General features: G+C 34.7%; 2 protein-coding genes across 2 annotated transcripts; one reads left to right on the top strand and one right to left on the bottom strand.

The window, feature by feature from the left end:
- Positions 1 to 5555: 5555 nt before the first annotated feature.
- On the bottom strand, positions 5556 to 7054 carry LOC110907665 (replication protein A 70 kDa DNA-binding subunit C-like). The gene is made up of 7 exons (XM_022152612.1): positions 6902 to 7054; positions 6530 to 6797; positions 6317 to 6416; positions 6094 to 6221; positions 5883 to 5967; positions 5711 to 5802; positions 5556 to 5602 (listed from the first exon to the last, which is right to left on the bottom strand). Exons 1-7 carry the CDS (start codon positions 7052 to 7054, stop codon positions 5556 to 5558), a joined length of 873 nt encoding a protein of 290 aa, XP_022008304.1.
- Positions 7055 to 13081: 6027 nt separating this feature from the next.
- LOC110904537 (ethylene-responsive transcription factor 1B) lies at positions 13082 to 13906 on the top strand. Its single transcript, XM_022150382.2, has one exon. The coding sequence runs from the start codon at positions 13082 to 13084 to the stop codon at positions 13694 to 13696; it is 615 nt and encodes a 204-aa protein (XP_022006074.1). The 3' UTR covers positions 13697 to 13906.
- Positions 13907 to 23625: the final 9719 nt, after the last annotated feature.

Here is a 23625-nt window from a genome sequence, read left to right as displayed (position 1 = left end):
GTACTTAAAGTGACTACGGGAGATTTTTGAGAGTTAGGTTCATTCGTTTGGCTGTAGTGCCATCCTTTTTGTAGGGATAACCAATATCAAGACCCTTATGGTGATGCGATCTAATTATCCAAGGCCACTTAAACATGACACATGATACCTTATTTAGCATGTCTATTAGACCATGTGTAGTGGTAGTGGGTTATAATGCCCCCATCATGGGGCATTATCCGACACGTGGTGTCCTAGTCAGCGATGGGGAAGTATAGCAAAAGTGGTGTAGTGGGTATAATGCCCCATAATGCCCCCTTCCAATTATTAAAATGAATAAAAAAAAGAAATAAGAGACTTTTGGACCCACTTGGACCACTAAAGTCCCTCCCCATTGGTTAGTCAAAAAGACACTTCTGGACCCATTTGTGTTTTGGGCGTTATCTTTAAAACGCTATTAGGAATTTTTTTCAAAATTTTTTAACTTTAACGCCCCATGTAATGGGGTTGGCGGCGTTTGAAGGCGTTATTTTGCAATGTTTTTTAAAAATCACGCCCCACTACGGATGGTCTTATATATAACTTTATTAAGTTGGGAGACGGGGTAAGTTTCCGGTGAGAGTTATCAAGTTGAAACCCAAAATTAGTTTATGATAATTGTATAAGGTTTTAAAAATAGTCTTCTCATAATGGCGCAACATCTTTGTGACCATTTCGAAATTGGTTATGCATTATTTATTAGTTTATGATAATTATGTATTAGGCAAATAACTTTAGACAACAATTACAAACATAAAAAAATTGGTTTAAACAAATTGTATACTTTTATGAATATGTCAAATGGTATCAAAGTAGTGATTCTTAAAAAGTCTAATTGAATCAACAAATTTTTAACTGATTGAGGTTAATCAACGTTAATCAACTCGAAAACATGAATATAAGTTGGAAAATCCGGGATAGGGAAAATTATATTTGAATTACAAATACATAGAGAAAATTAGTAAACTAATTAGTGTGTTCTTTCCCTTCCTAACAAAATCTTTTATTCGGTTTTAGTCAAATTCCAATTTGGCCTCCATGAGTGTTTATAGTTTCATGTGGAATTATTAACTTTTAGGTTATGAGTGAAATATAATTATAATAATGTTTGGAGATAATTGTTAACGATAATTGTGGTGTTAGAAAATAATATCTATATTTATAAACATAAAATATATATAGATTATACTATACAACTTTTGTATTTTTTTTGGATTGATTTAATTTCAATTACGGTATTTGGTAATAAAGAAGGCATATTACCACAATGTATGTTAAAATATGTAATTTATGAAACCAACTTTTTTGACATAAATAAACATGAAACGTAATACACTTAATTATTTTAATATTAAACTAAGCAAAAGATAAAACACAAGACACTTGAAACAAATTACATAGTTCGATAAACAAAAGATGAAATACTGTCAACTTAATTAAATTTTTCTAACGGAAAGGCGAAACGATTGTCTCCAAAAATAATGCGCCTTTAGGTCCGTTAAAGCTGTCAACATGTTGAATGTAGTTGAAAGAATCGTTGCACAGTAGAACTTCAACAGTATCTCCCCAAATACTTGTTATCAACCACTTATTGTTTTGAATTATATTCGTCCTTTGCTGCGGCTCCAATTGTTGAACTATGCGAGCATTGCTGAAAGAAAATACCGTTATCCAATCATCATGTTCATATTTGACCAATTCTGCAGTTAGTTCATCAGAATATCGAACAACAATGCCATGGAGCTTGTTCGAAATTGTTAGAAAATGCACTTGGCAAGGATTGACTTGAATACGTTCGGGAAAACGAAGAATACTGAACGATTCAGATACAACATCAAAAGCAACAATGTTACTTTCACCAGGTGGAATCCAGTAATTGGAAGCAGTGAAATAAATTGTTTTGCCGGAATAAATTCCAGCCGACCATGAATAAAAGTTTGAACCTAACCGACATCCTTGCAAGAAACTCAAATTTCTCCATGACTCATTATGTCGTGAATATACACGAGCAGTAACTGCACCAGCGAAACAGTTAATATGAAGCACTTTCAGATCGTTGTGCTCGTCAAAGTACATCCCACCCGTATCATCATGTCGACCAAAATAACGACTAAAATAGTCGTCCGATATCAACTTAAAACGCCTAGTCGTTGGATTCCAAAGGACGAGCTCATTCGCATCAGTCCTCCTAATGCAAAGTAAAATCAGTCCGTTAAACGAACCTATAATGATTAATCTTGATGGCTGGACATCGTATGGAAAAGTGACGATTTTTCTGGTATCGACTTCCAAGTTGCCAGATACTATGTCGTCAACGACAATGGTATGTTCATTCAAAGAGAGCAGCTTCTTTTGTAGTAAGTTTGAAAGTCGTCAAGTATGTATTAAAACAAACTTTGGTGTAGATAACTCATAACACCATTGTTTGCAAACACACTTGAATTGACAAACTACCTTTGGAGGTAGTCTCGATAAGATCTCTTCAAACATCATGTCATCACCAATACGATCCATGATCCTTAATACTCTGAAAACAAAAAAAAATATATTAAACAAAAAACGATTGTATAAAAACTTAATGTATAAACACTTGAGAACTATCAATTGAATATCAAATATTTTATATTAGTAAAATTTCATACAATAACCATAGTAGAACAATTTTAACACTTCAAACAGGATGTTCAAAAAATATAAAAAAAAAGACATTAAAAGAATAGAAACTATTTATATAAAATCACCAAATCTAACCATTAACAGTAAACCTAATCAAAACAGAATCCATTAAGAAAAACACGAAATTTTCAAATAAGTTTATGTCAAACCAAATACTTTCTATCACTGTACCATAACAATATAAACAAAATTCCATTGTACAAGAATGAAGAAATTTATTAGTATGATCCAGACCAAACAATCTCGAGTATTGTTTTGGTTTCCGGTTTAATCAGAGATAAAACATCAACAAAAACATACTATCCAAGTGTATGATTGAAGATAATCTTATACAAAATACTTGTATAAGATTGAAGACATATATTATTACCCTAAAGAACAAATAATTGCGAGTAAAAAACATGACAAAATACACCAATCGGAGATGGAATCAAACATTTAACCAGAAATAATACATGAAGAAAAACAAAAGATCCAGGTATGCGATTGCATGTATAGAGACATAATCGGAGATGGAAAGCTTTACATTTAAAGTAAATAAGATGAAAACAATACACCAACAACATTTTAGGTATGAAATATGTATGATATTACCGATGAAGATTTAGAGGTTTTTTGATGAACTTGTTGAAGATGAAAGGTTTCCTTGGTACTCGTGATGAAGCAATACAAATAACTGAGATATTGTGTGAGAGATATTAGTAAAATATCTCCTATATATAGTGTTGATACCCATGGATTTTTGGTCGGGTTTCTTGCATATCTCGTGGATTATGTTATAAGTTTGTACGATCAATTTTTAAACTATATAATGTATTGAAATTGACTAATAATATCAATGTACAATAAATATATTAATTTTGAAAACACAAACTTATACAATATGAAATTTATATATCTAAATATATATATAATGTATTTAAAGTGACTACGGGAGATCTTTAAGAGTTAGGTTCATTCGTTTGGCTGTAGTGCCATCCTTTTTGTAGGGATAACCAATGTCAAGACCCTTATGGTGATGCCATCTCATTATCCAAGGCCACTTTAACATGACACATCATACCTTATTTAGCATTTGTATTATATGTAACTTTATTAATTTGGGATACGGGGTCAGTTTCTGGTGAGAGTGATCGAGTTGAAATACAAAATTAGTTTATCATAATTATATAAGGTGTTAAAAATAGTCTTCTCATAATGGCGCAACTTCGTTGTGACTCACACGAAATTGGTTATGCATTATTGCTTAGTTTATGATAATGAAGTATTAGTGAAATAATTTTAGACAACAAATACAAACATAAAAAACTTGGTTTAAACAAATTCTATACTTTTATGAATATGTGAAATGGTATCCAAGTAGTGATTCTTAAAAAATCTCATTGAATCAACAAAATTTTAAGTGATTGAGGTTAATCAACGTTAATCAAGTCGAAAGTATGAATATAAGGTGATATTCAAAACACCTATGATAGTACATTTTTTAACGAAAATCAGTAAATGATAAAGCATATAATATTACCAAATGCCAATATAAAAAACCTTAATTACTTCCAAAAAATGTCAAAATAAATTCCATAAAACCATCAATAGCATATAATGCCTTATTCCAACACATAAGTCTTAAAAATATGTAAAATGGAAATTCAAATCAAGACCATGGGCAGATTCCTTCATTTCTCTAACTTTGGAGTGATGAGGTCAAACTTGATAGCATCTTTTATTTCCACATCACCCGGAATGTTCGGACGTTTAGTAGAAGAACTGTCAACAGCATCAACATCATAAACTTCTTGAAGGTTACGTTTGACGTTTTCCAACTTTGACTGACCATGATCGGTAACATCAACATGTTCTGGTGTAACATTGTCACCAATTACAGATTGTGATTCCTGCAGAATAAATAAAATAATAACATTCAAATTTATTTTTTATGGTTATTGTTGTATTAACTAAAGTGACACTGTGCAAAATTTAAATGTTACCTTAGATATGAATTTCACATTACTGACCGAATCAGACAGTGATTGGACATTTGACTCAGACTGATCAACCTACACAAAAAACCAAATATATACACAAAGTTGCTTATATTAAGAATAACGGTGATTGGATCACCCGCGGGGAGGGTCATCGGTGGTATAATAAGATGTTTACATTACAGATATTTTTTGGGTACTACTAATTTACCTCATTAATTTTCCATTTTTTTTCTAGCGCTGAGAGTATGTCATCGTCAGAAGTTAACATAGAAATTCCATAGTTTTCCGACTGGTTAGCAATGTTATAACTGGAAACTTTGATTTGAAAAGCAAACTTTCTGTTGATCAGCGTATCAAACTCAGCTGGAAGTGTTTGAAAGCCTCCTTCTGTCGAACTGTCAACCTATTTAAAACAATGAATTTTGCCTCAGATGTATGAATTGAATACATTCTAACCACAAACCTAATAAAATTGAGGATAATTAGGTAAAAGGTGTACCTTTGTATAAACATCGAGGAGTTGTTTGGCGGTTTTCTTAAATAGCTTAATAGCTTCATAATCAAACAACGTACAAGACACAGTCCCTGTCGAATCCTGAACCCTTAGAGGTATCTTGTATCTAGTAGGCAGCAATCAACAACAAAATCCAAACATGCAATTAGATTATATGTTATGGATGAATACAATAACCAGTAAAGAAAAAATATATATTATACCGATGAATAGGGGTAATGTCAACAGCCTCGCAATCACCGTTTGTACACTCAATGATATTCTGATCTAAAACGTCAAAGCTGCCGTCCTCTTTTTCAACCAGCTGAGATCTCTCTTCAATTAGTTTCTTACAATGATTGCATGCTAAATAGTACCAAGGCTTATTATTTGATATTGCAATAGCAGTACCAACGATGACAACCTTCTTTTCCTATTATAATAAAGTATTAGAATATAAGCCACAATTAACAAAAAAATACATGATGTAGGAAATGTACCACTTCAATGGAAGAAATGAAAGCATTGTACACAAAGTCACCAGCATTTAGAAACTGTTCTTCAACATTGGATATCACTTGAGAACATGAGTGTTTACTGGAACACGACTGAGAAAACTCCTTCTCCACATACCTAGAAGAGGAGTAATGTATTTAAAAAAATAAATTAAAAAAAGACAGTTTAACTTTAATTTCAAAATTACACAGAAATACCTTTCTTTGAACTCTCTTATCTCATCAATATCAGAATTCATGAATAGACGACTTGCTTCAAACATATTGGTAAGGCCAACTTTTTCTGAAAAATGTTATACAAATGGAAAACAAACATACATAGCATATTTATTAATATACATATATATAAGAAAAATAAAATAGCTGAATATTATTATGTTTCTTCATTAAATATATTTGAAATGAGTACCTTGATAGATGTTTACCGTGCCAAAATGCACAAGAAGAACCACATGATCTTCGCGGTCCTTACCATTCATGTAATCGGACATCTCGATTGCATAGTTTTCCCATAATGTAAGACTAATCTTCGTATCACTGTACAATAAATTGTTTACATTTTAAGAATACAAACTTATACAATATGAAATCTATATATCTATATATATATGTAACGTATTTAAAATGATTACTGGAGATCTTTGAGAGTTAGGTTCATTCGTTTGGCTTTAGTGCCATCCTTTTTATCCACATCCTCAATAGGATAAGACACAACCACATATCCAAGAAAATCTACGAAACAGAACAATGTGTTAGTTTAATATACGTTTCACTATTTAAAAAGTATTAACATATTTTTGATAAAAAGATAGAACAGTTAAATATAACTGTTGAATAATCCATACCTATAGGAGTATTAGCTGGAACTTTTTTGGTCAACACAGATTTAAAATCAGTGAAACGAAAATAGTAGCGAGGCCCAGACCAATTCTCTATTTTCAGAACAGAACTGAATGGATACAAAGATAGCTTCTGATCTTTTCCCGTAACCTTTATCTTTGTAGTATCTTTCGCAAGAGATGGTTTGTAAATCAATAAACAGTCATCAACAACCAAATGCTTCAGGAACCGTTTGAAAAGCTTGTTCAAACAACTACATTGCATAAATGAACCCTGAAATCAATAATACATAATGTATTTAAGTTGATCAACATGCATAACAAATAATCTATAATAAATTATTAGGAAGTTTCATAAAATAAAATAAAAATAGTAACCTCCTCATCCATCAAGACCATATCAACTCGATATATTTGCTTTTCATCACCATTCATTTTTTTATGCCACAATGATATGATCTTGGCCTTGATGGTGTAGTTAGTTAGGTGAGCATCGAGTGACCAGAACATAGTAATCTTATTGTTCTCCATTGAAGTGGTATAAAATTATTAGCTCTAAATCCGTAATGTAATTTATAAACTACACAATGTTAATTTTTTGGAATGATTGTTAAGTATTTTTGGAAGTTTCAAAACGACCATCAATCAAGTTTATTTTAAGAAATGATTGTCGGTTACATTTCAAATTTAGAAGATTCAACTTCCAAGTTTTTTAAGTTTTGAATTTTTTTAAAAATCATGCCATTAATATAAGATATACATTCTATTTATAAGGCCAATTTTTTCTGTATAATCATATACAAAATTCAAAAAAACATACATAGAAGATTTATTAAATCTGTATAATATGTGTAATGAATAAATATATTTGATTAATATATTTTAATTGATACATGAATAGATGTTTACCGTGCAAAAAAATGCACAAGAAGAACCACATGAACTTCGAGGTTCTTACCATTCATGTAACCGGACTGCAAAAATTGAAAACAGCATTTCAAATTAAAAATTGGGTACACATAAAGAGAAACAGCAGACTGCAAAAGTTGAAAAGAACAAATTGTAGAATTGCACCTCTGATACTATATACGGAATAACGAACAGATGTAAACACAAACTAATACACAAATCTATACTAATCTATACTAATAAGTCACATAACAGGTTTTACTGATACGTATCTATACCTGGAGGATAAACAACACGATTCTTTGGTATTTATAAATAAATAAAACACAGACTTCAACAAAATCCTTCAAACATAAGCATGAATCACCGGATGTAAAACCTAAATACATTAAAAAGAACAATTAGTTGTGAATATATGGTCTAGGATATGTGAAATAAGAATAGGAGAAATCATAAGTTAACTAAAATACGAAACATACAAAGGTTGAATCAGTTAAGATGATCAAGAATCAACGGATGTAAACCCTAGATACATTAATCATCGGATGTAAAACCTGAAATTAGGAGAAATCATAAGTGAAACCAAATATACAGAATACAAACCTTGAATCATATAGGATGATCATGAATCAATGGATAGAAGATTGAAGATTGTGTGAGCTGGAGTAGAACCACCGGAGGCGGCAGATCTAGATGGGAGAATTGATAGGTTTCATTGAGTTAGGGTTTTTGTTTAATTCTTTATATACTCGGGTCACCAATATTCATACGGATACCCAACACGGGATCCGAATGCGGGTATCTAGTTGTTCCCTATGGTTTCCCGCCAAAATGATCTATTTAGTTGCATGATGAAGGGACACGTGTCCCACATCTAATTCATTTATTATATATATAGATTTTATCTTGAAGCTTATATTAAGGTAAAATTCTTAAGTTCAAGTCTAAAAATATCCTGAGTGCTATCACATAATATTAAGTTCCAAATTCTCCGTTTAAACTTATGTATTATTACAACACCTAATTGCTTAAACAAGTGGCTTAGCTTATACTAAGGCATCTTTTCTTATGTTCAAGTCTAAATATTATCAAATGTGCTACCAGTTAATAGCAATCTCCTAACTCTTTTATTTAAGCTTAAGTATTATTATCACAACACTTATAGACTTAAAGCAGTGGCTCTGATACCACCTTCTGTCACGACCCCCGACCCCATCCTGGCCGGAATCGGAAGCCGCGAGCAGTCAAGTGGTACCGGTGATTATTTTGAAAAACATTGCAGCGGAAATTTCATCAGGACCGTGAGTTAGGAAAAATATCAGAGTTTAAAAACACCGGATTTTATTTATTAAATAGATGGGATAACCTATGTTTTACAAAGGTAGCTTTAATAAAACAATATTTCTTAATTTGATTTAATTAATAAGATAAGCCACTTCTTGAAGTCCTTCAGTGCTGGATTCAATCCTTACTCCAATCTACTGTAATTACCTGAAACGCGTTTTAAAAAGGTTTTGTCAGCGGGAAATACTGAGTGAGTTCATTCAGGTTTTATACAAAACAGATTTGTTATAATTCACAGTATTAAGAGCGATTACAATGTTTATATGTCAACCAACTACCCACAGTATTTGTCACTCGACTCGTTTCGGTGACTGTGGTCATATCACTGTTGGGTCCGTTCACCCACAAGTGACGTCAATCACTATTAGGTCCGTTCACCTAAAAGTGACGTATCATGATTTAGGTACGCTCACCTAAACTGATAAAACGCTAGTAATGTGCACAATACCCCACATACCGGTTGTAATTGAAGACTGCAAAGACTTAATCCCTGTAATTATAACTTTGGAAAATAATTTGGAGTATTGTAAAACAGTTGATAAAAAGAGAATGACTCACTTTATAAGCATGCAAGATTGAGTTAACAAGCTTCTTGATTCTACTTCTTCCGATAATTAAGCATGCACTTTATTATTCTGGATCTTCTGATGATTTAATAGTTTGTTTGATTGTAAGTGTGTAGTTGGGAGTATTCTTGGTAGTTAAACACATAGTTTAACAGAATGGAATACGTATTGGTGTAAAACCCAAATCAAACCTTAACGGTAGTCACGAGATTCGAACCTTAACGAATTTCACAAAGTATAGTCTTATTCAGACAGTACTTTGGTATCCATTTAATGAACTCACAAAGTATAGTACTTTGGATTCCGTTTAACGAAATTCACAAAGCACAACACTTCGGCATTCGTTAGACGGTTCCTGAATCGATCGGACAGGACATCGCTTTGGTGATTATTGGTTAGAACACCAACGTATAGAGAGAAGAAGAAAAGAAATGAGCAACAAAGAATGAAATCCTAGGTTCCTATTTATCGCAAGCAAGCAAGCACCTCAACAAATCTTCTGATCGATGTGGGATACAATTGACATGCCTACCTACCTGCTTGACATGCTAGCTAGCTTGCTTATATATATTAATTCAGCTGCTTCACTCGTTTTTCTCGTATAACTTTTAAAATATGACGTTTTATAAAACGACGAATATGTCTTTAGAACGGGCATATTTTTATCTATGTTTTAACCTAAGTTTCATTAAAAACGGAGTAAGGTAAAAAAAATAATATATTTAATTATTAATATTAAACGTTCTCATACGACCCCATATATATGTATTTTTAATAAATCTTACTTAGCTTAATTAATCTTGTTAGCTTAATTAATATTGATTAACTGATTAATTAATCATACTAAACTTAATTAACAAATTAATTAATCTACTCAGCTAACTTAACTGCTAACTTTATTTAACTTATCAAGTTTACTTAGCTATTAAGTACTCTAGCAGCTCCTTGCTTACGAGTTCTAATTTCTAGATACAATGGAACATGTATTAGTGTACTAACTCAATTCAACTTTAATGACAATCACGAGATAAAACCCTCACAACGATTTATAAGTGCAATACTTAACAATTCAGTGGATTCACAACGAATGACAGAGTATAGCCCGAGTTCGGACAGCACTCAAACATTCAAGTCGAAATCACGATGAATAACAAAGTATAACTCAATTTGAGCAGCACTCAAACAATCGTTGGATAGTTATAATCGATCGGACGTTGAATCGTAGCAGCGATTGAGTTAATACCCGGTATCGTAGCAGCACCCCGCTATACTAATTAGTGATTCGTGTGTGTTGTGGATTGTTTCTGCTATAACTCAGTCTACGAAAGGAGAATTTACGTCGTTCAAAGGCCAGAATTCAAGTCCCAATGTCGGCTATTTATACACGAAAATTGACATGCTTACGGACCGTAAGCCTTATCCCTTACGGTCCGTAAGGGAAACAGTCTATTTATAGGGTAGCTGGGTTCGGGACTAGCCTTGCTGACTTGACAGAATTTTATTTTAAAATTTTGACAACGAGTTATTGTGATAATCGTTGGCTAGGTTTTACCCCCCCCCCTGAGTTTTTAGGGGCCCTGATCCTGATTCCGATTGTTCTGAAAATTTTAGGGTTTGCGCAGAATTACTTGGGTGTCTCAATTAGGGTTTCCTTGTTGGATAATTATCATACTAAGTATTAATTTTAGTGAGAGTTGTTACAGATATTGTATCAAGAAATGAGAAATTTCGAATTCAAAGTGTTTACTACACTCCTGAATTGGATAGAAATGTTCTCAGCCTTGATCAACTGGTGATTCAAGGTTTCACAGTGAAATTTAATGGAGAAAAATGCAAACTTTTTCTACTTTCAGTACACCCCTTTTGAATAAGAAAAAAAACATAAATGGGTTAACTAGAGAGGATGAAATCGGTTCGAGAGAGAAACAGTCTATAATCGATAGAGAATCAGATCATGAAACTTTCAAATCTGATTACTTGAATGATTATTTCGAAAAATTGAATCTAACTTCCAACAAACCCGATTGGAATATAATGATTATGCAAGCAATGAAATTCAACGAATTTCAATACTGTAAGGCTCTCTTAGATATGTTAAAAGATAGTGTGTATGTGATGAAATTCAAGTACGATTTAGAAGTGAAATTCGAGGAGATGATCGACTGGTTTTTGAGAATAAGGATGGGAATCACAACGAGACCGATTCCTGTATACATTAATAACAATAAGAAGGTGAACGTGTTAGAACTATACATGATTGTAAAGAGAGAAAGAGGCCATAGAAATGTGACTTCAAATAATCTATGGGCAATGGTTTCGAAAGATATGGGTCATGACTATGGAGATGGAGATTACATGAGAATCTTATATGCTATGTACTTAGATGTTCTCATTTACTACTATAAGTTCAAATCACTACAAGGAGATGTGAGAAAAGGACAAGCACAAGGATATGCAGGGACTGAAGACAAAGTTGCTGATGAAGGAAGAAGAACAATGAGCACATGCTGTATTCCGAAAGATGATAGGGAGCACTATGCTCTATTTGCTGGAAATGACTGGATGGGACTGAAGAAAGCACAAAAGCGACGGAGGTTCGATTTCCGGCAGGCTGAGAAGGCGGTGAACGAAGCCAATTGGAGCGTTCTAATGCACTCCCATAAATATAATCCAGTTTAAGGGGGAGTGTTCGAATATATAAACTCGATTATATTATATATATTATGTATATTATGTAGACATAACTCTATTATACCTATGTATATGTGTGTGTATCGATTATGTTTGGGGACACGTCGGATTAAGACACACTGGTTCAAACGGCGGTTAATCCCGCCAAAAGTAACCGCCAGAAAATAACTGTCCCTCACTATGTATATAAACAATTTTCCGGGATCAATAACCGGCACCAAGATATTTCGTTGTAATATCCTTCACTCATAATCATCCAATTCGTTTTCGTGTGTGTGTTGCTTGTACTTTGATTCATTATGAATCCACAAATTGTTTATGGTGAATCAAGTTCTACAAATCATGTTCAAGATGAAGTTAAACTTCCGCTGCCAACAAATTTAATCTCCTTATAATTTTACACTATTGTTCATTTCAAAATATAAACTCTCAACCTCTTAAGAAATGACACTATTTTATACACCAATATACCACTAAATCAAAGGCCTTTAGCATACCTTAACCTATCTAGCCCTATCTTCAGGGCCACTTTTAAAGTTGAACGATAAACTAACCTATTTCTAAATTTGAACTTGAACCCTCACCATTTAGGACTTAGCTAGGATGACCTACCTTAACAAACCCTTTGCTATCTAACCTGAGAAAATTGGTCTAATCTAATGCAATTTTTTGATGCTAACTTCTTTCTAACCTCCAATATAATTTGACTCTCAAAATTAAGTTATATCGGTCATTCACGTTATAGATGTAAATGCATTTCTTAAATCACACATATTATTTTTATGTAACTTTTAATTCAAGTTTGATCAAATTCCTCTGGTTTGAGTTGAATGTTTAGATGATGTCATAAGATGTAATAATATCTCGTTTTTGAATAAAATCTAATCCAAAATGATTCAGCTAGCGTTAGTCTTGCGACCAGCCGCCATGTCCAAACAAAGTCGTTTGACCACCATACCCTATTGCATTAACTCATCCTCTATGATGACACCCCTTTTACTATATATATTATTATTATACACAATAATAACAAACAAAATAATCCAACATGAATTACCTCTTGCATCCGGAGTTCTCCACCAGCTCTCCGGAGTACTCCGATCACCACCTCCTCCCCTTCAACGAAAGTGACTCACAAGAGATGCTTCTGTTCGGAGTAATCTCCGATGCCCAACCACCCCCCCACATTAAACAAGAAGTAGATCATCATGAGTGTTTAGAGTCAGAAAAAGAGTGCAGCTACAGAGGCGTGAGGCGGCGCCCGTGGGGGAAGTATGCGGCTGAGATACGTGACTCGACTCGTAACGGCGTTAGAGTATGGCTTGGAACATTTGACACCGCGGAGGAAGCCGCTCTAGCGTATGATCAGGCGGCTTTTGCTCTCCGTGGCTCAGCCGCGGTCCTTAACTACCCAGCCGAGGTTGCGTATGAATCGTTAATGAAGATGGGATACATGTACGAGGAAGGGAGTTCGCCGATTTTGGCGTTAAAGAGGAAACACAGCTTGAAGAGGAAGTCAATGATGAAGATGATGAAGAAGAAGAAGGAGAAAGAGGGTAAGGTGGTAAATGTTGTTGTTTTGGAGGATTTGGGAGGGGAGTATTTGGAAGAGTTATTAGGGTTATCTGAGAGCTGTAGTAGCAGTAGTTGTTCTAGCTGGTAATATTAAATTAAGCAAGCAAGTTTGTCATTTTTGACTTTGTTACACAAATCTTTGGAAGAAGTTGTGGATGTAGAGAGGTGAAATGATGTAAATTAGAAGATTAACTGTTTAGCTAAGAGTTCATGTTCCTTGTAACAAAGTTACATTGTGGACATATATAACTTGGTTAATATTTCAGTGTATTTTTATAAACATCAATAATACATATTTATGCAGATAAAATTTTCTGTTGATCAAAACTACATATTTATTAAATTAAGTACCAGATTATGATCGATCAAATCCATCCGGTATTTTCTAAGTCTGGTCTTTATAGATGTTCTTGACTCCAAGTTCCTATGTAACACCATACATTGGAACAACAACTTGCTTCATATCAAAGTCAGCGCGCATTGCTGCATTGAGGACGTGGAACAATAGTAAATCTTGGAAAGCGAGGTGTAATGAATATCCAATCCACAAGCTTCTCATTCGTGAATACTTGAATATTTTAGAACACTTTCAGATTAAACTATTTCGATGGTACACACAAAAATTAAATCGGAAAATTTTAGAGAGAAATCAAGAACAAGTGTGTGAAATCTGTATGAAATTCGTGTACCCTTTGAATGTCCAAGAAATGAACTTTAACTCCAATGAAAACCGCCAAGGGTTACAAACAACTGCCTAAATGCAGTTAAATTTGTTGTTTCACACCAAATTTTCAAATTCCGAAGCCTAAACCAACGCATAATAAAATATGCAAATTTTATCCATAAACTTGTACTCCATCAGCGGTTTGCCGCTACTGGGAACCTGCTACCAGGGGCACTGCCTTCGAACCTCGTTGTCTTACAGGTGTGAAACCATAGCATTCTTAGACAAATGTGCATTTCGACACTTTCCAACTTATTTGATCTTTGGCTATGATCTCTCATTGGTCAATAAATCCAATTACATTAAATAGCTAGATGACACTAAAATCACCAATATCAATCGGCATCTTGTAAATAAGTTTAGTATTAATTTCGGAAATGGTGGACAACGATGTTAGTTTATGCTGAAAGTGTAGCTTCATGGCTAGGGCTACAGTATTCCCGTGGTTGTTCAACCTTTTCCGATGATGGATTTTGTTGGCAGTGTTTTTGCTAATTGTGGCGTGGTTGGCGATGGTTAGGGAACGACTATAGGTGATGGTTGGAATTTATATGTTTTTTGTTTTTGAATTTTTCCTCATCTACGCCTTCTTTATTTGTATTTTTTCTGCAATGTTTGCTCTGGTTTTAAATTTCTTTCATTGTTAATAGCTAAGGTTAGGTTATATTAGATTTTCTTCATGGTATCGTAGTAGAGAGCTACACAGAGTAACCTATTCTGAATCTTAAACTGGGCATTAAAGAATCAGGCACTGGTGGATCATGAATTTATATATTAAGGTGTCTGTGTCTCCCCTTGATGCAAGAGGTGGATGGTTTAAATCTTGTAAGATATAGAAGTATTTAGGAGTATGCTAGTTTGTTGTTAAAAAAGTGACTTCTTAGACGGTGTCATTCTGTGCTCATATGGCTGGTTTGGAAGGCGAGAAGTGCTGTGTTTTTATGTCGTACAAATTAGTTCCTTGAAGGTGACAGCCTTCACCTTTCCTCATGATAAGAAATTGACATAAAAACCTTTGTTCCTTTTATTCTTTCAATTTTTCTAATCTATTTCTCTTTTCTTATGTTTTTTTGTACGATAGTTGGTGCTAGTTTCTCTTTAGCTTTGGGATACTGATAATGCTTGTCAATATAAAATATTAAATACACATATGAACAAGATATTTTTTGAGACAAAAGTCTAATTTATTTTAGTTACATCCTCTTAACTACTCTTAAAACATTTATTACTCATTATGTTCGTGAAGAATTAACAACTTATGGAAGCATCTTGATTTGTAGAAGAATCGTCAACCATTTTTGAACTTTTCACTCTAATAATGGGAGAATGGTTTGGAGATCAAACACACAATCTATCTGGAATCCTAATTTACACGCTAATATTCAGTTTCCTTGAAATCAAGCTTTTAGAGGTGCATGATCGATGTAACTGGACTTGAAATAGTAACACACACTTCGACTCTTGGTTGCAAAGCATTTCTGCTTCCATGTATTTACCTTAATCGATCTCCATACGGTGCAAATGTGGCTAGATGTTCTAGTTGGTCATACAATCATTAAAAACATTTGGCAAGAAATACTCTTTGTAGAAAGCTAAAACTAATCTTATGGTCTTTTAACTACATAAAATTGGTTGATCTTGGTAGCCTTCGTACTTACTTTTTCTGTATAATTCAAGCTCCCTCATAACCTTTGAATGAGCTATATATGCCATGAGAAGAAACTTCCTTATTCTGGTGGTTCTATAAATCAAGGATAGAAAAGTAGTTTGGATTGCACGGAACAAAGTCTTATATCCACCCAAATATGGAGGGCTGGCAATTGAAGCTAATTATCCACTAGCAACCTTGCTATGTTGGCTAAGTGGTGGTAGAGATTCAAAGTGGAACCAATTCCTTACGGTGCAAATTAAGTAGTTAAAGAATGGACTCTTTAGAATTAGACAACAATATGTTTCTATCGGGCAAATTAGGTACCTAGTGATTTCCAAATCATTTAAGTTTAATTAATCAAAAAATGTTTGGAAATAAAAAACTTTCATGTGACAATGGCGAGGTCACAATGGAACTCTTTGCTACTGAAAAAGGTGTAAATCTCAAACTAATTGATTGCTTTTTGATAGGTTACCGACTCGTTTCAGATATACGATAATAATCAAGATATGCGATAATAATCAAGTTATGTAACTAGAGGGTTACATAACGCACTTAGGGCTGCAAACGAACCAAAGGTTTGGCGAACAGTTCGTGAACCGTTCGGCGGGAAGTTTGTGTTCGTTCGTTTATTAAACAAACAAACACGAACAAGAAATTTCGTTTGTTTAGTTAAACGAACAAACATGAACAGAGGTCCTGTTCGTTTGTTTATGTTCGTAAACGTTCGATAACGTGTTCGTTTGTGTTCGATAGTTCATTAGTGTTTTTAGTTTTTATATTTATTTAAATACTTCAAAATTCCGACAAACTAAATATCTAATAAGTGTCAATATATTATATATTCTGTTCACGAACGATTGTTTGTGTTCATTTGTTTCCATTTATGTTCATAAACATTAATTTGTGCTCATTTGTGTTCGTCAACGTTCGTTTTTGTTTGTTGCCTAAAATTAACAAACAAACACAAACGAACACGATCAAGTTCATTCCCTTAACAAACGAACACGAACATAAAATCTCGTTCGTTAAGTGTTTGTGAACGGTTCGTGAACACATATATTTCTTAACAAACGAACACGAACAAGGTCTTGTTCGTGTTCGTTCGGTTCGTTTGCAGCCCTAAACGCACTTGTATTTTTAGAACGACAAACTCACACACCCACCAATCTACTCCTAACTCTACACCGTTTGTCCACCACGACAAACTCATAGAATGCAATTGCTAAATGGTGGAACATTGCTATTGGTGATTTCTACATCAATATTGTATGTGCTTTGATCCTTTTGTCGAATCCACAAACAAACGAGTCGGGAGCAAATCTATTTGGATGCAGCCGTCCAAACTGCTACTTGGATCATATGGAGGCACCCAGGGGCGGACATAGTGTATACCGGGGGGTAGCCTCCGCTACGGCTTGGCTCGGAAAAATTTGACGTTTTTAGTGTAAATTTTGGAAAAATTTGATGTTTTTTCGATTTCGTTACGGCTTATTTATAAAACGTTACGGCTTGGCGTGAATCCTAGATCCGCCACTGGAGGCACCAGATAGTTATACTTACGCAGTTTTGCCTTCAATGTACAAAATCTCCAGACAAAAACAAACTGTGGTGATGTTAATTAATATTATACCTTTTCTTTTGTCTTTTAATAGGTTGGAATTGTAATCCACCTAGCTAGATAAGTTCAATTGCCTAGGTAATCTTCTTGTTCTCTAGTAAGTTGCTATTCACCAAGTTTTAACGAATGATATTGTTAAGATGGAAAGGAAAACAAGTAAAACGAGTATAAACCAAAAATTATCATGTTTTAAATCTGTTGTGATAATGTATAGGAGACGACTTTAGGGGACAAGTGGATAGAACCGCTTTTTTCTTCGGCTTGGGACTTTACATACCCAGCAAATTGTCTTGATGAGTTAATGTGGGTTATGAATGATTTTCAACTACTTTTTGCTGTTAAATCATTAACTTCTAAACTTTTTCTGAATTCTGAACCGTAGGATATAAGTATAATTAAACATGCATTATATGCATGAAATCTAGGTACCCAAATGGTTGACATTCAAAAGTCAATAGCAATGAATGAAAAGGGGTAATGGTTTATTCGGATGGAGGGGCGCCGGCCTCACGGGTAGGGTGTGAGGGTTAGTACCCTCGGCGGATACACCGCCCAGGCTTGGCGAGTATGATTGGAGGTAGAGGAAGCTATGTTTGAACTCGTTTATTTTATCAAAAAAATGACCGTTGTGGATCGGTCATATGACCGTATGTGATTAAAAAAAAGAAAATTTTATTTTAAACATAAGTTACCTATAAATACCAACTTTTTAAAACTATTTCCACAACACAATTTTACTAAACAATACAAAAATAATTAAATTTGTCATCCATGGGCAACCAAAAAGGAGTCGGTTCAAACAAAAAACCACTAGATCCCGAGGGGGCGGTTTGAACACAAGAGGGGGTGGTTCGAATACACAAGGGAGATACTTGAACACACAAGCCGTTAAAACACACGCCACAACGGCTAAGTGTTTGGTAGTGATGGGTATATACCTTATTTTACATAACCATGCCAACCACAAATTTTTTCTTCGCAACCTAATACTCCTACTATGGTTGCACCCGATCAACTTGATTTCTCTCAAGACGCGATGTCTTCATTCGACCAATCTGGTACATATAGGAGTCCATATTGACGGTCCTCGCATGATCATGTGTAACAAACACTTCCAATATGTGAAGACCTTGATGATGTATATCGTGTGCCAGCCACACAATTTATGCAAGGATTAGAAGACATGCACGTACATGATGACGACTATGTAGACGAAGTTGATGTTGATGTAAAAAACAAAAATTAGTAATCGGGTTGGTCGTCAAGAATGGACAAGCAATGAAGAAGTAGCTTTAGCTAAATCATACATTCATTGCACTACGGACAAGACAAAGGAAATCAACAAAAAAAGAGAGTTTGTGGAAGCTTGTGCTTAAACGCTTCAACGAACAACTGGGCGATTTCGGTCGAACAACTCATAAACTAAATTCAAAGTGGACAGCTATGTTTACTAGGTATTTTGTTGCAAGTTTAGTCCTTTACACCCAACCATGTTAATTGTTGGGTGTAAAGGACTAAACTTGCTACAGAATACCTAGGTAAAGGACTAAACTTGCAACAAAATACCTAGTAAAGGACACCGCCTGTAAACAATTAACAGGGTTTTTTAACTGAGTTGGTGTAAAGGACTAAATTTGCAACAAAATACCTAGTAAAGGACACGGTCTGTCAATATTCGTTAAAAATGATACCGCCTGAAAGTGGTATAAAGATAAAGGACAAAACTTGTAATTTTTCCTAAAATAATTTTGTATTTACGTTATTATATTTAAAGCTAACTTTTAACTCTAGACATGTTCAATTAACCGTGTTGATTACTTATTTTTACCATCATTTAGATTAAAGTTTGCGTCATCTATGATAATTCATCGATATATCATGATACAAGTGCATCCGCCAGCAACCTTCAACAACCCCAATTCTACTTCTAGATAGTAACAATACAAATTATGAACAGTTTAAATTTTTTATTGGTTCATGACTTCATTTTATAGGATTAAGATATTATTATGTTTTATTTATTAATTTACTTTTTCAATTTCAACCTTTAACTTTAATAGATTATGCTTCTAAACTTTAATAGATTTATCATATGGAAGTTTAATAATAATAATTCTTTTTCTATAAACGAATTACGTTTTGACCCTCAAATTTTAATAAAATAATCATACGGGCCTTGAAGTTTAATTAACGAAAACTTATATTAATAAAAAATATTTGTTTTTTTTTATCTTTTTTGTAAGTTTAATTCTTTTTTATTTTAATTATTATTTATTAAACTTATTATCTGTATATAAAACATAAGAAGTTCTACGGTAGTTATTTATTTTAGTATAATATAATATTCTTTTTGTGTTCCATCATTGAAATGTGGGTGTTGCTTTGCTTTTTTTTTTTTAATTTTATTTTATTATTTTGTTACAATTTAATCTTTAAGTAAAGTGCAATTTGTCTTCTTGAGATTTGGTCTAGATTGTCGTCTGATTTCCTGTCTTTCGTTTTTCGCCCGCTAAGACCCTGATGTGGTTATTTCATTGTCACCTGCCCCCTGTCGTTAGTAAACGATTAAGTTGACTGTAAAATTTTGGTAAAAGACTATCATACAATTTTTCTTATTACAAAATACGATCCTGTAGTTTTATTTTAATAACAATCACCCACCACCACCACCACTACCACCACCACCGCCATCCACTACCGGTGTTCATCCTTGCTATCTTCCAACATTCAAATTCTCATCCATTTTCAATTAAAAGGAACATCGTTTAATTATTATATATCACATAATCTTCATCCTAAAAGAAACATCATATAAAACTTGACCATGGACCGTGGGTGGACGATGATTCTCTTCAGATTTCAACAACCCATGTGTTCTATTCTATCAGTATGCTGAAGTTGTTGATGTAAACAACAAAACGTACATACTACATACCAAAGACCTTCTTGTTTATAATCATCTCTATCAAACACCTTCATCATCATCATCCTTAACTGCTTACCTTTTTACTTTAAAGAGGCTGTGATGATAAACTTTAGTCTGTTCAAGTGGATGGGAGCAAAGTTTGAGATTACCCACATCTTGGCAGGGCAATCAATCCAGATGATTATGTGAAAGATTCTTTCACATTGCAACCGATTGATTTGCAGCCATGGCCGATTTATCCATTTTTGTTCCATTGTTTACAGATCTGAACCTTATACAAATCAGGTTTGCAAACTCAAAAGATCTGAAAATTATTTGAATTTACCTTACTCAAGTATAAAAGTTGTACTTTTATCTTTGAAACTTGTAATTGTTGATTTTGTATTAATGTATGTAACTGGTATTTTGCATGAAAGCATGAGATACACTAGTAATCTTTTAACATATAGGATACAATAAGAGCAACAACCATACTCAGTAAATCCCACAAATAGCAGAGCTACTTATAGGGTCTGGGGAGGGTGGGATGTAGACAGACCTTGCCTTTAGCTATACATCGCTATTTCGCAGTATTTTCGCAAATTATGCATACTTTATCGCTATAACACATCGCATCACACGCTAACGCTCACGATGATGTTGAGTGAGGACCTATTCTACCCTCCTCGATGGCCGTGAAGCGTCGTAGGGTAACGCATATTCGAAACGAAACCCGGTTATTGTATCGCAACTTTCAAATATGGATATGTATACGACCCTATGTGACTAGTTATAATAAATATACGAAAATGAGGATGAAAATGGCCATCTGATCGGACAGCCATCCGATCGGACAACCCATCCGATCGGACAGCCCATCCGATCAGACAGCCCATCCGATCGGACAGCCCATTCGATCGGACAGCCGATCCGATCCAACACGCTGCACCACCTCCTCCCCTCTCTTGCCTATAAATACCCCCGACTCTCACCTCAATTGCCTTGATGTGAGAACTCCCACTCGACCAGCACGCTTTTGGGCTATTTTCTCTCGATTTCTCACGATTCTTGTAAGTTTACAACTCAAGTCTTATACTTCTACGATCTACACGCACTTCTTCATCATTTTCTCTTTTGAATCTCAATTTTTAACCGTGAAATCAATGGATTTGAGGAATTCTAGGGTGATGTCATCATGAAGTTCTTATGAACTTCTAGTGTTGACCTCATCCCACCAAGAACAACTCAGATCCGAAGGATTTTCACAAGGTATAAACAACATTTTCACACAAATCTACACATAATCATGAATAAAAGGATTGAAAGATAGTTTTCCAACTTTCTTTCAACTCTTTTACACTCAATGCACCCAGAACCGATAGAATCGGAGCTTATACCGACCTTCTACTCATTCTTAGTGTCGTGTTGGTTCAAGATCTGATTTCTAACAAAGAGACGACCGATTTTGGGTTAACCAAGAACGACCATCACGAATCAGTAAACCGGTCAGATTTGGGTGATTCCTGTCCGATCGGGTCCCTTGGTTCGAGATGGGGTTTCTCTTGTTTAGCACGTCACAACACCGTCTCGACCAAAGCCGCCAAAATCCTTCAAAGTTAGTTAAGTGCCAAGGACGACTAGATTGTTTTACGGAATATCGTCCGATCGGACAGTCATCCGATCAGACAGGCACCTGATCGGACAGGCTCCCTTCCGAACGGACAGGCTCCTATCCGAACGGACAGGCAGTCATCCGAACGGACAAGACAGCCATCCGAACGGACTGCCATCCGATCGGATTTCACCTTGGGTCCCACACCTGACTTTAATTTCAACAATTTGGAGTATTGTCCGATCCATTGACACCTTGCTCCGTTTAACACACAATTCAACGCTCACGCTATCGATCTATAATCAGGGTAATCTCAGACGCGCTTCCATCAACCCAACCAAGTTGTGGTTGCTTGTCGAACACCAACTGTGAGTATACTCGAACCCCTTTTTATCGCATTTTGAGTGTAACATACGTTCCTATTAAATCGAATTTATCAAAATGAAATATTCAAACAAACTGTTTATCACTTGCGAATAACTGTTATGCATATTTATATGTGATGCTAGTTACATATGTATTAGGACTTATACTCGCGAGGTCCCGCCTTAACTAGTATAGTACTATAGCACCCGACGGGGTCTAGTTAGGATGAATAGCAATCGCAATCGCAGCTCGAGTGACTTAGTTGGTAGTATCAGTCTTGTATGCATGTATGTTAAGGTATCTCGTTTATGTATTTGGTAATTCGCAGCACTTTTAACTATTTACACTACTCTATTTAAACTTGTATACTCGCCAATACTTTTGTATTGACGTTGTTTTAACGTATGTTACAGGTTTAGTCGCAGACTACGTCAAAATCAAGCTAGGAAGTCTAGAAACTCACCTAAAATCTATGTTGTCGGATTTGTATTGTTCGAGAGGACAAGAAATCTGTGATACCTATTGTGATTGTATTGTTTATTAGTATGGATAATGAACGCATTAAATACTATCGCAATATAGTTGTTATGAATTCTCTTGAGTAATCTGATTCGCCTAGTGTCGCGCCCCGATGATTCCGCCATCGGTTGGGGTGTGACAGATTGGTATCAGAGCCATAACTATAGGGAATTAGGCAAGGCTCGACCTAGTCCGGGTCGATGTCTTAGAAATGACCTAGTCTATAGTTTAGGTACCAATGGGCCGACTCGTGCGAACCCAGTGGGATTTGCATGGGCCTACTTGATACTCTCGTTTGAATTCGCTAAAAGCTACAACTTTGTGTGAACACCGCATAATACAACTTCACACGAAGAGCCTTTCCTAAGGTTGGAATATTACTTAGCCTTTCCTAAGGCCAACACAATACACACGTTTTCAAAAATATTCGCATAACACAACCGAGTGGTCCAGTTGAGATCAGGTGTGAAAACCGAGAACTCTCGATAAGATCGCTGACTCAGCGCATTTCTCTAGCACGAGAACTTTCCGTTGAGCTAGGAGTGACATCCATATCTCAACAAAAGTCTCCATTTCAAAATCTAGTGGAACTCCCGGATTTAATTGAAGAGCACAACCA

The sequence above is a fragment of the Helianthus annuus genome, chromosome 14, assembly GCF_002127325.2.
Source record: "Helianthus annuus cultivar XRQ/B chromosome 14, HanXRQr2.0-SUNRISE, whole genome shotgun sequence".
Classification (NCBI taxonomy): domain Eukaryota; kingdom Viridiplantae; phylum Streptophyta; class Magnoliopsida; order Asterales; family Asteraceae; genus Helianthus; species Helianthus annuus.
This window is presented reverse-complemented; position numbering and strand designations above follow the sequence as displayed.